We start from the raw sequence: 15,690 nt of genomic DNA, 5'->3' as shown, positions 1-15,690 counted from the left end.
GTGTCTAGTAAAATTATCTATCTAAAAGTATCTAGGTTATACAATTTTTAGTTAATATGAATTAAAGTAATAGAAGAAGCCTCCCATTTTTCAAGACTTAAAAGTATGACCATTTGAACCAGTTGAATCCATACCATGAATCTCCCCCTTGCACCCAGACCCTGCATATCTGTGAGGAAGGCCTGCGACTAACAGAGGAAGCAACATCGACCTATGGACGCCCCATCACCACCTGGACACTGCTGGTGGACCTGGAGGGCCTCAACATGCGCCATCTGTGGAGGCCGGGCATCCGCACACTGCTCAAGATTATTGAGGTAAGTGGATATGAATGTTTTGGTAACTCATTATCATAGTTAACATTATCATTACTCTGAAGCAGTCAGAAGAGAACATCATGCCATTCATTAATCCATCATTTCCTTTACTTTCCCCAACAGATAGTGGAAGCCAACTATCCTGAGACCATGAGCTGTGTCCTTATCATCCGAGCACCAAGAGTGTTCCCCATCCTATGGACGCTTGTCTCCACCTTCATTGACGAAACCACAAGGTGGGCACATGTACAGGAAGACAGCAGGAATGTCTATATGATATAATTATGTGATCAAGATTTAGTGACCTTTTCATGTACTCATAGATAGAGAACCTATTCATCTCTAGAAATTAAGCCGTAAATATTTTCATTACACAAGACAATCTGGGGATAGGAAAGGGAAGTTTTCATTGGCAATGGGAGTTTCAATAAAGTAATTATTAGCTTTAGTGTAAATTAGAATTAGAAGGAAATATTGAAATCAAGACACTTCTCTGCAGATCAAAATTCTTATTCTATGGTGGGAATGACTACCAAGGGCCTGGTGGCCTAATAGACTACATGCCCAAGGAGAATATTCCCCACATCCTTGGAGGAGAGTGTAAGGTAAGCCACAGCTCAGATTTACATCCCAGGCAGTAATTACACCACATTGCCACTGTTTATTATTTTTTCATTCATATTATGGTAGAAATGTCCCTAAAATTATTGTAGACTTCACTTAAAGTAGTGTTTGGGAAGAAAACAAATATATAAAGATGAACATATACTAGTAACATAAGATTGTTGCATTGATTAAATTGAATGTCATGGTAATAAAACAGTTAATTGAATATATATATATATATATATATATATATATATATATATATATATATATATATATATATATATATATATATCGGTAATCAACTGTTTTACATAAAGTACAATAATCTTGAAATATGTAAAATGGCATGGCATTTTTCTAAATCAATTTTTGTGTTTTTTTTTTTTTTTTTTGCTCTATACTGCAGTTCTGTTACAGTAAAATCATCTTTTGTGTTATCTACCTAAGAATCTGTTGGCTTAAGCAGGAATTTGTTGCTACAACAAATTCCACCTATTTTCTTTCTTCTCTCTGGATTCATCTTGTCTTGTCTTTCCTTCTCTGTTTTGGTTGGTTGGCGTTTTTGGCCCCAGCTGGACACTCAGTCTGTCCTGGGTCCCGTCCCCGAGGCCTTGTATACTGTCACGCTCCCGCACGAGCTGGAGTGTAGCGTAAGAGAATTGTCTGAATTTTAGAATCTGATAAGTGTTGATCTCTAGATCTTGTCTTGAAAACACCCTTGGCCATAACTAAGGATTCCACATATAGTTTTTTTTTTTTTTTTTTTTTTTTCTGGACCAGTTTATCTTTTCAATTCATAGCAGAAAATACCTTCCTAGTTTCAGTTGAAATTTTACAAATGTGGAGGAATTTTTTGCTAACAAGAAGGTACAACTGGTCATCTAATGAGCAATGTTAACTGATTGCTTGTTTTTATTTGCAAAAAATAAATTTGTTCAGACTGTTTACCTTTAAGGCATTTTAAGCTCTTTAACTTGTGTATAATCATGGTGGGCTCAAGATATCTAGGTTTCAACCATTCTGTGCATAGTTAAGATATAACACAAAGCAATTCATTGGCAGAATCCAGCATGAGGCATATTTGATTAATGAAAAGGAAAGTTATTATGGTTTTCCTTGCATTCATTCCAATCATAGGTATTGCTAATGTTTTGTCAAATTGCCTCAGAAAAGGACCATCTTGCACTTTGGCTGTTTGTTATCAACACACAGTGAACTGTGTCTGTGCTACTCAGTCATAGTTTAGCTTGTTTCCTCACTCACTTATAACCTCATTAATGAAACAAACATGTTTGTATTGTATAATGTTAAGTTATAATTGTTCAAGACTAACAATATCTCTCTAATATATATCTGGATAGGTTGCCATGCAGCTTTGCACATAAGATGTAAGTCATATTCATATTCCACAAAGAAGATACATACCTTGAGTGTTAACATTTATTGTGGCTATTGAAGGGTGCAGTTATTACCAAGATAAGATAAGCTAGTCAGATTAGTGACTGTTAGGTGCTATGTTGGGTGCAATAAGAAAGTAGCCAGCCACCTCATGCAAGCTTCCTTCATAAGGTTCATTACAAAAAAAAAGTTGATTGTTTTCATATGTCAGAATTAAACAAATACAAAGTCTAGTGATTTGTGTGATAATGCAATTAATATTTTAGTGCAGCTGCACAACTAACTGTTTCCACTCTCTGTGCCTCAGCTGGAACAGTACATCACTCAGGCACTTACAACTAGTGCACTGCTAGTCACTACTTCACTTATTTCAATTTGTTTCTTCTTATACAAAGTTCTGTTTACATTGCAGTATTCAAGATAGACAGGGCTTCCTCATTAGCTACCAAGCCATCATATTAATTACTCACAGCTGTTTTATATTCATAGAGAATCTTAATGTAATAATTGTATTATATAATTAATTTTCTGCAGTATTAATATGTACTTGAGTTTTAATAATTTGTTGTTTTAATTGTATCATTTGTATTGATTTTTAATTCATAATTTAGGATTGCATGTCTTGAGTAGTACACACAAAGTATTGATTGCTTTTTGAATTTTCACCTTACTCACTCACTTTAACTTTTACGTGTGCATCTATTAAGTAAATTGTCAAAAAGAAAAGTAATATTTCTGATTCCTCAACAAGTAGTTTTATTTATTTATTTATTGGCAATATAATTTTAACTAATTTATTTAACATACTGATATTTTTATCAGTGTTAGTCTGACAGCATTCCCTGAAACACAACTTCACTCCATGACTTGTGTTGTGTTAATGAAAACGTTTTCATCATGATTTAATTTCAATATCCAACAACCAAGTCAGAAAACCTTTTACTGTTATGCTTTATAAAGTTATAATTCTATTTTGTACTTGTATGAGTTTGTGGATAGCCTATTGTATACTAAAGGGCTTTGAGTGCAAAGGATTCATTGTGCTATGTCATATTACTTCTGCATACATTTGTAAACCCAAGTTTCAGACTTCATTTTATATTTCTCATTTTTTGTTACGTCACTGAACCTTTCAAATCTTTATTTTATCTGACTTTTCTGACATATTTTTTTTAATGCTGTGTCATGCCTAGACTTCTGCACTCTCTTGAGTTCATGTCAGAAGCTGAGCATGTGTTTTGTGTTGTGCAGACTGTGGTGCATGAGGCCGGTTTGGTGCCAAAGAGCATGTATCTGCCGGGAGAAGAGATGGATGCAGCCCGCCAGCACCTGCCTATGTCTGACCAGTCAATTTATCGTTCTGTCTCACTGGGAAGGGGTCAGGTAGGTGCTTCAATCAGCTTCAATTAATTTTGTACATATGCAGTGACTGATGTAATTTTTCATCTTTATTATTTGTTTAGTGTTTTTATATTGAATCTGCATCATGTAGATACATGGTAGTCTTATTTCCAATGTTTTTCCTATTACATGCTGGCAAGTCTCTAAATCAAATCAATAGATAGGTAATCAAATAGATATTCTTTCTCATTGTACAATGGTAAATCTGACAAAACTTTCATTCATCACAGGTACATGAAATGGTGCTGCTCATAGAGGAGGCAGGATCAGTCATTTGCTGGGACTTTGATGTTATGAAGAATGATGTTTCCTTCTCTGTCCTGAGAACCAAAGTGCCCATCACTCATCGTCCTGAGCCTCAGTCTCCTACTGGTGAGGAGCCTTTCTGCTCAGACTTCACAATGCTGGTGCTGGAAAGTATAGAATATAATAAAAATGTAATGAAAATCAATCAAATTTAACATTATTTCCAGTTTTCAAAATAGCTCTGGGCATAATTGAAATTGCTTTGGAAGGTGCAAATGATGCTCATTCTTTGCAGGAGCCATGGGAGTAATTGATGCTGTGATGGGCAGTGATGATCTGCATCGCTCTGTCATAGAGAAAGGCTGGCGGGAAGGTCATGAATATTTCCGTGTTGAGCCACAGCTGATCTGCCATGATGGAGAAAGCATCCAGGTTGGTGTGCTTCAGGGGAAGAGTTTGTTACAGGGAGGGATTACCTGTGTGATGGATTTTTAAGTCCTATTTCAGTGCATTTATGCCATCCTCTGAATGATCATAATAAAGAAATTCTTCTTTGTGATAACATTAAAAGCTCATCTTTGCAAAATCATCATAGATTTCTGCAAAGTGCAAGGTGGCATAAATGATATGAAGAGGATTGATTATTATAAAACAGTAACTGCCAGAATATATCATGGCAGAAATTTTAGATAGTTATATAATGCCCAAATATTATTTAAAACTTGAATACTACAGCACATAGATGCACAGAAGCTAATTGGAGTAAATAAGGCCATAAATTTAGAGGCCAGCATCTTAATTCCTTTCATAAAAAGTTCAAGCACTCACATTTCTGCGGGTAAGTATGTTTGGCATACAGTGAGTGGGGTCGTGGCCTCATTCTCAGCCAAGCTAGAGATCTCTCATTAGAGTCTTTGTGGGTTATTTGTCACAAACTGTTTTGTGCTTGTAGAATACTGTGATTTTGATTATAAGAAGTAGACCTTTCTGAAATCTGTCTGTTTCTGTGCTGTTTTGCATTATATTAAGGGCCTTGTAGATACTTTTGCAGCCCATTCATGATTGTCCTTTACACATTACTATTCAATTACTACTCCAGGGTTTCTTTATTACTTGTAGAATTGTTTGTATGTGAATCAGACCCTCCAGCTTTTCCTCAGTATTTTCATATGAGCCTTTTCCTGTGTAGTTTGTGATGGTAGTGTCAGTCACAGAACAAGAGTAAGGCATGCCATAAAGCAGGAATGGACCACATGAAATGAGAAAGTGGCTATGTGCACTTGGTTGTCAGGATTTATTTCACAATAATGAAAGGGTTGACAGATATAACACTGAATTAGTTACTGCCTAAAATACAAATACTGTGGAGGTAACAGTATTGAAACAAAATAAAACTACCCATCTATAGTTTTAGTTTACAACAGCATTTGATTTAGCAAGTCATGAATTTTAACTTCCATCTGTGATGAACCAGACTGGGATCTCTTTTATAGGGAAGTAGCCATTACATTACATCTTATCTCATTGTTGGAATAAAATTACAGTGGAAGAAATTTTCAGTTAGTACCTTTGTTGCTCCCCTCTCAGCCATTTTCCACATTGTACAAGGAATACAGTAACATTATTCCTCCAGTGTCTGACTAGATGACTAGATTGTCCCCTCCCTACCATAGGGACATTGTTCTTGTTTTTGTTAATTAAAGATCAAACAAATGCACATCATAAATAATTAGCAACTATTGTAAATATTACATGAGTAAATTACAAACAAGGTTTACTTGATAGGTGCATGCTCAGTGTCTTTTCTTCATAGTTTGCCTGACAGATATATGGAAAAGAATAATAGATAAAACCATTACCAAGGTAGATATAAATGACATTTATATATTACTCAGGATGCCACTCCCCTTTCAAGTACATACTATCATCAGTTCAACATCAACCAATCCCAAGATGCATTTGTCCAGACTTATCTATTGCACAAAATATACAGCACTTGTTTCCTAATTACTTATGAAATAAGCAAGAGAAACAGGCACAACATTTATATATCAACTTCTGACATAAAGCCATTGTAATTTTTTGTGGTTGTAGACTGCCACAAAATTATACTTAGAACAGTTATTCAAGAAACATCTGACAGCATGCTTAGCTACATATGAACTAGTTTCCTTGCCAACATGAAAAATAAATAAGATTATAATTCAGTAATCAAAGTGCACAAATCTTAGCCACTACAGTTATTTCTGACAGTTTATTAATAAGTATTCCCTCAAATGTCCACTCCAAACTCTGTATTAAGACTCCTCATTTTACCAAGGCAGACATCACCAATTTTATGACAGACATCACATCTACATATTTTATCTGGAAACCTTCACATGCTAACTATCATTAAATACTCTTTAAGTGGAGCATCGTGCAGGAATTGGTTGCTCAAGATACATGCTATTTATTTACCTATTGTATCATAGAATTGCATGGACATAAAAAAATTGTCACCTCATTTACTATACTTCATTGTAGTGTAAGGGCATAATATGCAATACTAACTTCCTTGTGAGCCACAGAATTTTTTTTTAGATATGTGGGCAACATGAAACATATGACTGAGCATGCTTGAGACAGGACTCAAGGAGGACCCTTCCTCTTGTTTACTACTCGTGTACATTGGACCCTCAATGTTATTTCACCACACTGTCAAACACCAAACCATCCCAAAATTAACAAATGACTTTAGTTTAATACAATATATGAATTTTGTGACTGCTGGAAGCTACTCAAACATTCAAAACAGTCTCAGCCAAAGTGACACATTTTACTCATAATAGGTGTTCCTTACACCTACACCAGTTGAAATTTTTTTGTAGGAATTATCACAAGTTTTTTAACATTATAACACTTAACACATATTTTGTTATGTACATTTTGTTTATAAAGAAGTCAGTCATAATTCCTAGTTGTGTTTTCACTATGTAAAACATTATCTGTTTCTTTGTGGAATTAAATCTTAGGAAACTTGCTCATATATGTAGAATTTGATTTTGTATGCTCATTTGTATATAAGAACCATCTTTTCCTCATTGTGAATTGAGGGTCTGTTGTACTTAATGCTTCTTACCTTCTAGCTTAAAGACTCATCATGTAAATGTCTTGCTTGGCTACTTATAGTTTGATTTTGCCTGATATCCTGTCTCTCTTCACGGTGTCTTCCTTGTTTTGCATTTTCCCCTTACCTCCTCCAAGTATCATGAGAGAGATGGCCACGAACCCAGCCGTGTGGACCCGCATCCTGTCTATCGTGAAGGAGAGAGCATCCAGGTTAGATTTTAAATCCACATCTCTATCAGGACTTTCATTTATTTACCAGAAAATTTGTTTGATGTGAATTACATTGCCAGTAATTATTTTTCTGTCTTAATAAAGTTATGGAACAAAAGAATTATTGAGGCAAGCATTATTATACATAGCTTTCTTTGCATTTATGAAAGCAGAATAAAATCAACAACATTTCTTGATTAATTTCACATTCATCACTACATTTTACGAGAAAGTTAATTTTTATTTCTTTATAAATTTGTAAAGTAGCTTAGCATGGAAATTTATTATGAGTCCAAGTGTCATGCCTGTGAACCTGAAGGTGAGCGAGGGCTTGCATCTCTCTGATAGATAGCCGAGTCTGCACTGGAGCATGATGCAACATATCATGCATTTGATATAGTTGGTAGATTTTCTACTCATGGCATTGCTTGGAAGTGTGTCTAGTTTTTTTTCCATCTGCTTTTCTTCTTAAGATTTCCTTTTTTTTTTTTTTTTTTTTTTTTTTTTTTTTTTTTTTGTCTTATTTTTATATTATGTACTAACATTATTTTTGTAGAAGAATGTCTGCTGCAGCCTTTTTCTACACAGCTTCTTTGATTTTTTAATGTCATGCAGAGTGTTATATTGTAAATATTAGTTCTTATTTTTCATCTTTATTGTGCTTCATATTTTGAAATATTTATCACTTCCATTTCTCAGATTTTCTTTGTGGAAACAAGAAAATGTATCATTAAGTACATGAACAAAAAAATATCCTATGATATGTTATGACATTTTCTTGGTTTACTTTAATATGTTAGATTGTTGCCAGCTATATTTAAGTTAAGCTGTTTAAAATTAGTGATACATTGAAACCATTTGACAAAACAACAAAATACAGTTTGGTGGAACCAAAACTATGATATTCAAATGTGCAAACTGAGTTGAGCTGTTAAACACAAAATATCTATATTGAGGTCAATGATTTTATTGCCAAATATTTGAGTATTGGAACAATAAAAGAAAAAAAATGCATTTAAGGATAAAACTTAGAAAAAATCAGGAGCCTCGACTTATATATTGAATAGAAAGGAAAGGCCAATGTGTTAAGAAAGTGGTTCCAAACATCATCACTCTACTACAATAAAAAAAATTTAAAAATCATTGTTATGCCAGAACTTGCATCTTAGATTATATTCATTCTCCAGTGTATCACTTTCAATGTTTTTTTGCCAGCCTTTCCAAATACCTATATATTCACAGAATTAAGTATTTACTTTCAGTCATGAATGGAAATATTGCAAATCTGTATTTTTCTAAGTTATTAAAGAAAAAAATTAGAAAATAAGAAGCATAGTGAATAAACTCAATCTTATTCCACACACACACACACACACACACACACACACACACACACACACACACACACACACACACACACACACACACACACACACACACACACACTATTAATTTCATCATTAAGGTAAATTTTTCTTTGATTCTTCTACATTAGGGTTCCCACGTGACCTCCCACATGGGTACGTACATCCTGCAGTGGCGCTATTATGAGTCCACACAGCACACTTCTCCCCTGGACATCATTGACTCCATCACCGCTCCCAAGGCCAAGATCATGTATTACTATGAGACACTCAAGTCTGCTGATTACAGGTGAGAATTAAAGAAATGGTAGCAACAATACCAATCCTTCAAGCTTTATGTGGTCGCACACTAACTGATAGGCAAAGCATGCTGTCACTAACTATACTACTGTTTCATCAACTTTGTCTTAGTAACTTTGCTACCTGAAGACATGTCAATATAGTAACAATCTTATTTATATGTCCTCACCCATATTCTCATCTTGTTTTAAAGTATGAGTGTATTATAATGTATTTCCACCAAAAAAGTCTTACTTGATTATACCAGTGTGGATAATGTGGTGTATTAATGGTTTGAGTAGCATTGAGTAGGTTTGCCACACATTTTGAAATGTGATGAGAATGACTAAGCCAGTCAGGAAATGAGAACATCATTCACTGTGTTATTTTGACAAAGTGTTTTGTCAGTTATCTAGCTATTATTGCTGAGGTCTTGCCTAGTGGTAAGTGCTTGCTCTATCAGGGATTCAAGTCTCTTCATAAATCTGATGTATTCATTGCAAGTAACTGGATAGACCAGTTTCATTTGTAAATTAGTTATTACTCATAATGATTTGGGCAAACAAAAACTGTGACCAGAATTTGTGGGCTTCCATTTGAATGATTGCTCAACCACATACACACATTGAGGACACCTGACACTGTGCAGGGAAGGTGATGTGGAGCTTGGTGGTCCAGCATCATTGCTTCCTGCCACAGATATAGAGGACACCACAGCAGACCCCAAACAACTCAGCAGATGACACAATAACATCTAATAATGTTAGGTAAAATTTCATCTCTAATAACTCATAGCAAAGATGTGTCTGAAAGAATTAATATTGAATGCACAGTAGCTTCTACATGATGGGTTGGGTTCAATAGCAGGATGTGTGGGGATGTAAATGAACCTCAAATCCCTCTGCTTAACAGTCTGTTTTATTCCCATGTCTATTTTTGGGAGATTTATCAAGACTGGTTGTGGATAAAATCTCTACATCCTTCTGTTCTTGTTTTTTATCCCTTCACATAATTAGCTTAACAAAATTCTTCTACTCATTTGTAACTCTTGACTTGTAATTTCTGCTCCACTGTGTGCAATACTCTGCAGTGCTGATATGTTTCCTGAAGTCCATGAAGGTGTTTATTGAAAGAGTGGCTGTTGATTATGATGTTAATGTGTAATGAAGAATCAGTGAAAGGATATATTGGATGATTTCTTGTTACTTGCACCAAATATAGCTCAGTTATAAAGGAATTCCAGGTCATTTTTATGTTGAAACAGCTTAGTAGTCTTGCTTTTGGAGGTCAAGCACAGACTCTTTACTTAATAAAGCTTTGCTCTTGCTTATTTGTATGAGAGGAGGCATCTACAGATGGCTCACTAGTTGATGAATTAGTTAATTAGAATTATTATTTTATTTCAGGGGCTCAATGACCAGCCTTCAGTCATGCCAGAGTGGTTTTTCTTCTCTGTCCTCCAACACAAACAAATCTGCAAATTCCTCGTGTCCGTCTCGCTGACCTTAACTTCTTGTGGCAAATTCTTGCCAGAACACATCATCCCCACAAACACTCAGAATTCCTTGAATTGTTGCTAGATGAGTAAATTCCATGAAAATATTGGAATTATGCAGGGCACTGTGTTACTTGGTGTCCAGGCAGATCAGGAAGTTTAGTTGTTAAGTGGCCGTGGTGCCCAGTGCCTGTGGTGTGTGCTGCACCTGTTTACCTGTAGGGACATGTCCCACTGTTTAATATGTATATCTAAGTATTCAATGGTTGCCTAAATAATGTGATTTTTTTCATTGTGAAACTTCTGGTGACTTATATCCTGAGGATCTTCATGGTATGGTTTCCATAGAAATTTGAATATTCATCTTCAAAATTTAATTACGAAATAAGTGATTCATTGCACTCTGGTATAATGATTCTCTTGGACATGGCACTGTTATTTTAACAAACATTAAAGTGACGTGTGCTTCTTTTTCCAAAAGCATCATTCTATTATGTGTGGATCTTTTTTATTATATATTTAACAGTGAAAACCATCCAGAAGCATTTTCAGACACTGAATAGACTTAACAGAACTTTTAAAGGAACTCTAAGTCATTATTTTGTCATATATATATATATATATATATATATATATATATATATATATATATATATATATATATATATATATATATATATATATAAAATGGGAAAGATTTAGTAGTTTTGTTTATAAAGACTATATTATACAGCATATATATATGTATATATATATATATATATATATATATATATATATATATATATATATATATATATATATATATATATATATATATATATATATATATGGAAATTTTAGCGTTTATACTTGAAAATGGTTGAAGTACCCGTGTATGAATCGGGAAATGTACCGGTGGTTGGCTCTTGGCAAGGGAGTGGGGATGAGCTATGGTGCTTTGTACTGTGAATACATATCTTTTATGCAGCAGCTGCTATGTGCATGTTCCCTGGATCAGGAATCCTGCACATTATGTTCTCATTTAAAAGATGATATATATCCTTCATATAATTTTAGAGATACAAAGAATTATTTATGATACTACGTGTTTAGAAAGATTCCCTCCGTACACCTCTCAGCATACCTCTACTGAGCTTTTCTGTACATTTAAAGGTACAAGCATAATTTAATAACTATGTATTGTTTCAATAATGGCTGAAGACTTGCTTGCTGTAGTCTTTCTGCCTGGTATTTTGTTCTCTGAGAGCTGAAACTTCTGGCAATGATACTTGCTCAATACGATGGTACAATAGAATTGGAACAAATAACAGTAGTGGGAAGAGAAATAGAGAAGACTGTAGGTGACAATATATGTACATCAATCTGTATCATACACTGAAGGTAAAATGGATGTTTGCCTTCTGATTTACCTCTTACACTAATGCAACATCTGTTATTTTGGCACCTGGAAATATCAAACTAAGCTGATTTGTATCCATTTTTGCCTAAATTGTGTTGAATATGTTGAAGAGTCCACAATCAGAATGAAGGAGATATCCATGTATTGTTGGAGGACCCGTTTTGTGAGCCGTGGAATTTCCACTTAGCTGAGGTGTTGCTGGAGGAACCTCTGAAAGTCTTCCATGCAGAGCATGTGACTCACAGCACCAATGTACTGCTCCATGCACCCAGATTTGTACAGGCATCAAATGTTATGCATCAATAAATCAGAGACACTGAATATATATTTTGAAACTGTTGGTAATAGTTTAGAGCATCATGTAGGAGTCAGAGGTCATCCCATTTGTGCATCTTAGGTAAGCTATCATTGTGTGAATGAAGGTGTGACTGATGCACATGTATGTACATTAGACATTGGGCTCTTTGCAACATAAACTCAATATTTTTTTCATTACTATAGAACTTAAATATTATACAGTGATATCAGATTATTTAAATAAATTTTACTTTATATTTAAGGGACTGCTTATTTTGCTGACAAAGATTTTTTGAAAAAAATACTTTGAGTATGGAATTTTGACCAACTTTACTGAAGTAGTATCATGATGGTTGGAAAGTCATGAATATGCTGTGTTCAGTATCTTAATCAAATAAATATGTGAGTAAACTTGATCAAACTGTATTTCTAGCATATGCAAGATCATGATTTTTATCATGGCCTTCATTAATAATGATATAGAGAAAACATGACTGTGTTTTAACCTCCCCTGTGACAAGTAGTCCAGCCACACTCCTCTACAGTGCAGGGGAGTGCACTACACTCCTGCCACTTGCTGTCCCAAGCCAGCCTTTGTGCCATATTTGATACTTTTGTTTACACAAAAAAATAGTCATTATAAGTTAATTTTCAGTTCTAATTATGATGACTTTAGTAAATCACCTAAAGAAAATAGCACTTGATTACAGTCAGTTAGAAGTGCATATCCCCATGTCTAATGTACAAACTTAGGCATATATCAAATTAGCACTGTTAAAATCCAGTGTAGAGCACTGAAGTCCATTTTGTATTGTAATGATATGCTTGTGCTGTACTGTAGAGGTAGGGAATGATCCACCTGTTATAAGATGTTACTTTGTAAGCAGAAACATAGTCTCCAATTCCTTTAGACAGAACACAATGTGAAGGTATGAAGCACACCTCTAGTGTTCACAAGGAGTGTGTGTCTGTACTTGATCATGCTTGTGTTTGACTGAGGATAGATATTTTATGTGTAAATGTCTACCTATTGCTTATTGATAGTTGACATGGAGTCTAGTCCAACCATACACTATATAAGAGTCAATCTGCAATATATTTATATTGTGGCTAATGGTAATGTAGGTAATTTACCATGCAACAGGGAATGTTGGAGCAGCAGTCAACCCAAATTTAAGTTCTGCTCATATTTATGTTGAGATCATAATTATGAAAAAAAGGGACATGAGTATTCCTGTCACACAAGTCTGTAGTAGTGTAAGAATATGATTTGCTTCATACTACTCAAGTACTTTTAGAAGCTTAAAGAAAACACAGGCTCACATAAGGGCTTTGTCCTGAGTTTTCTTCAAGAAAACTTCCTATTTGCTGATATCATGACCAGGTTTTTATTTTTTCTTCATCCAACTTGGTCATGCTATGATTGAGTAAGTATTATATACTTCCAGTTATCACATACCTCTCCTCAAATACCATATTTTTACAAATTATCATGAGCCGTTGTGTCAATTGACAATATTGATCTTGAATGTTTTAATATGCTGCTTCTTCCAATTGTTAACAATTTTAGCTTTTAGTTATTGTTTTCTAAAATCTCTCCTGATCTAATCCATGTGCTGAGTTTGATGAGGCATTGCCCAAGTATTTTTATTCATGACGGTAGAAGATACTGTCTTATATGTTGATGGGCATTTTGTTTTCAGCCAATCAGTATCATCATTATTCATCATTGTTTTGAAGGACGGAGTTCCTGTTTAACTGGGCTAACCTCTGTCATCCTATAGCAGCCTACCAAGCCACATGCTTCCAAGCATATATTTTCTAGGTCCTGCAGGCCTTCATCCCACACCTTTTAGTATACCCATGGATACTTTTACCTTTCACTTCAAAACATCTGGCATTTATCACCAGGTCATTCTCATCCATTCCTTCCAGTCAACTAAGCCAGCAAACTGTCCATTCAAATGACCTCACTAATCCTCTCAGTTGCATTAAAGTCTTGCTATAACCAGAAGCATATTTATATTATGATTATTAAATAGTTATTTTCAGATCACATTGAATTTTGAAACAAAGAATGTGATGACAGTCTCTGTTTCTTAGTAACATTTTATCATATTTATTATGTATATGTAAAATGACTTTTGTTAGTGTGAAAACAAAGATGAGCACAGTAAAAAGATCTTTCATCCACTGTGGTAGCAGATGAAAATCACACTATCTGTCTTCATTCCTTGCCAGCATACATGTATGTAGCCTGAGGGACTTTCCCAGATACATCCCCTGATTTGCCGTGGGCAACAAGGATATATATATATATATATATATATATATATATATATATATATATATATATATATATATATATATATATATATATATATATATATATATATATATATATATATATATATATATATATGTGTAAATGTTTCTTCTGTTTGCTTCTGTGCTGCTATGCAATCATCTTCTTTCCACAGTATTTTCTAGTCTGGTACATAGAAGATGTGGAAATGCTTTCCACCAGTTGACAAACACCACTCAAGCAACATATCAAGGTGGCTGTAACTTGTTTCCATTATTTTGTTTTTTCTTTAAGGAATACATTGTGCTGTTTTTAACCATTTTAGTTTGAATAAGCAATAATGGTATAATTTTTGGATCAGCTAACTAGAGTCAATATTGTATTATTTTGTGCAAAATTATTGTAGACAGAGGCTTTTAGGGAACTCAGAAGAATCCAGATAATGCGTGATATAACAACTTGGATGTTTTGAGTAATATAATTGTAAATTGTATTTCTCAAAAGTATTTTCATAAAGCAAATTTTTGAAAAGACAAAGAAAAGAAGGAAACTGTTTTCTGAACTCCTCACTTGTAAGAAAAAGACATATATTGTTGAGCCAAGTTAGTACAAGTTATTAACACATAAGTACACAGAAGAGTTTCCAAAATATCTGTTTTTGTGGTGTGGGATCATGTTATACTGATGTTTTGACTGAGGTAGGTGAGGACAGTGTGACCATTGACTGTAATACAAGTTGTGAGTGATGTGAATGTAGCATATTGTTCATTTGGTTTAATCTTTGTTTTATTTGTTACTGTATAAAAGCTGCAAATATATATTACCAAGTGACATTATATATCAAAGCCATGAAAATATATCTGCAATTACATAATACATAAGACAGTTTCTGTCACAGATGCACAGAATGACCATAATGATGATATAGGTATAATGAATTTGACATGGTAATACAAGAAGAAATTAACTGAACTTATTCTCCAATCACTTTCAGTATCATTTACATATTTCAGTGATTGATTCATTCAAACAAATGTGGCCCATTTTGGCATCTCAAGATAAAGCCTATAATGGTGTAGAGATTGAAGAATAAGAATTTTAAATTGGGAGTGTAATTTTTTATTATTATTATTATTATTATTATTATTATTATTATTATTATTATTATTATTACTATTATTATTATTATTTTAATATTAATATTATTATTATTGTTATAGGGTGACCAGATTTCTGAGACAAATTCTGGGGAGATT

General features: G+C 34.0%; 1 protein-coding gene across 10 annotated transcripts in view; it reads left to right on the top strand.

Annotated features, from left to right (window-relative positions):
* LOC123511105 (SEC14-like protein 1) overlaps positions 1–15,265 on the top strand; it is a 149,739-nt gene extending 134,474 nt beyond the window's left edge. For 5 of the 10 annotated variants that reach the window (XM_045266717.1, XM_045266723.1, XM_045266718.1 and 2 more), the window contains 10 exons: positions 159–317; positions 441–553; positions 817–922; positions 1,499–1,576; positions 3,576–3,707; positions 3,956–4,097; positions 4,267–4,403; positions 7,218–7,292; positions 8,788–8,945; positions 10,342–15,265. In XM_045266717.1, coding sequence (XP_045122652.1) covers positions 159–317; positions 441–553; positions 817–922; positions 1,499–1,576; positions 3,576–3,707; positions 3,956–4,097; positions 4,267–4,403; positions 7,218–7,292; positions 8,788–8,945; positions 10,342–10,438 — 1,197 coding nt within the window. In that variant the 3' untranslated portion in view covers positions 10,439–15,265. The remainder of the gene's footprint in view (positions 1–158; positions 318–440; positions 554–816; positions 923–1,498; positions 1,577–3,575; positions 3,708–3,955; positions 4,098–4,266; positions 4,404–7,217; positions 7,293–8,787; positions 8,946–10,341) is intronic. The other 5 variants (XM_045266727.1, XM_045266722.1, XM_045266725.1 and 2 more) reach the window with 3 other exon arrangements.
* The last annotated feature ends 425 nt before the right edge of the window (positions 15,266–15,690 follow it).

Source organism: Portunus trituberculatus, chromosome 31, assembly GCF_017591435.1.
Source record: "Portunus trituberculatus isolate SZX2019 chromosome 31, ASM1759143v1, whole genome shotgun sequence".
Taxonomy (NCBI): Eukaryota; Metazoa; Arthropoda; class Malacostraca; order Decapoda; family Portunidae; genus Portunus; species Portunus trituberculatus.
This window is presented reverse-complemented; position numbering and strand designations above follow the sequence as displayed.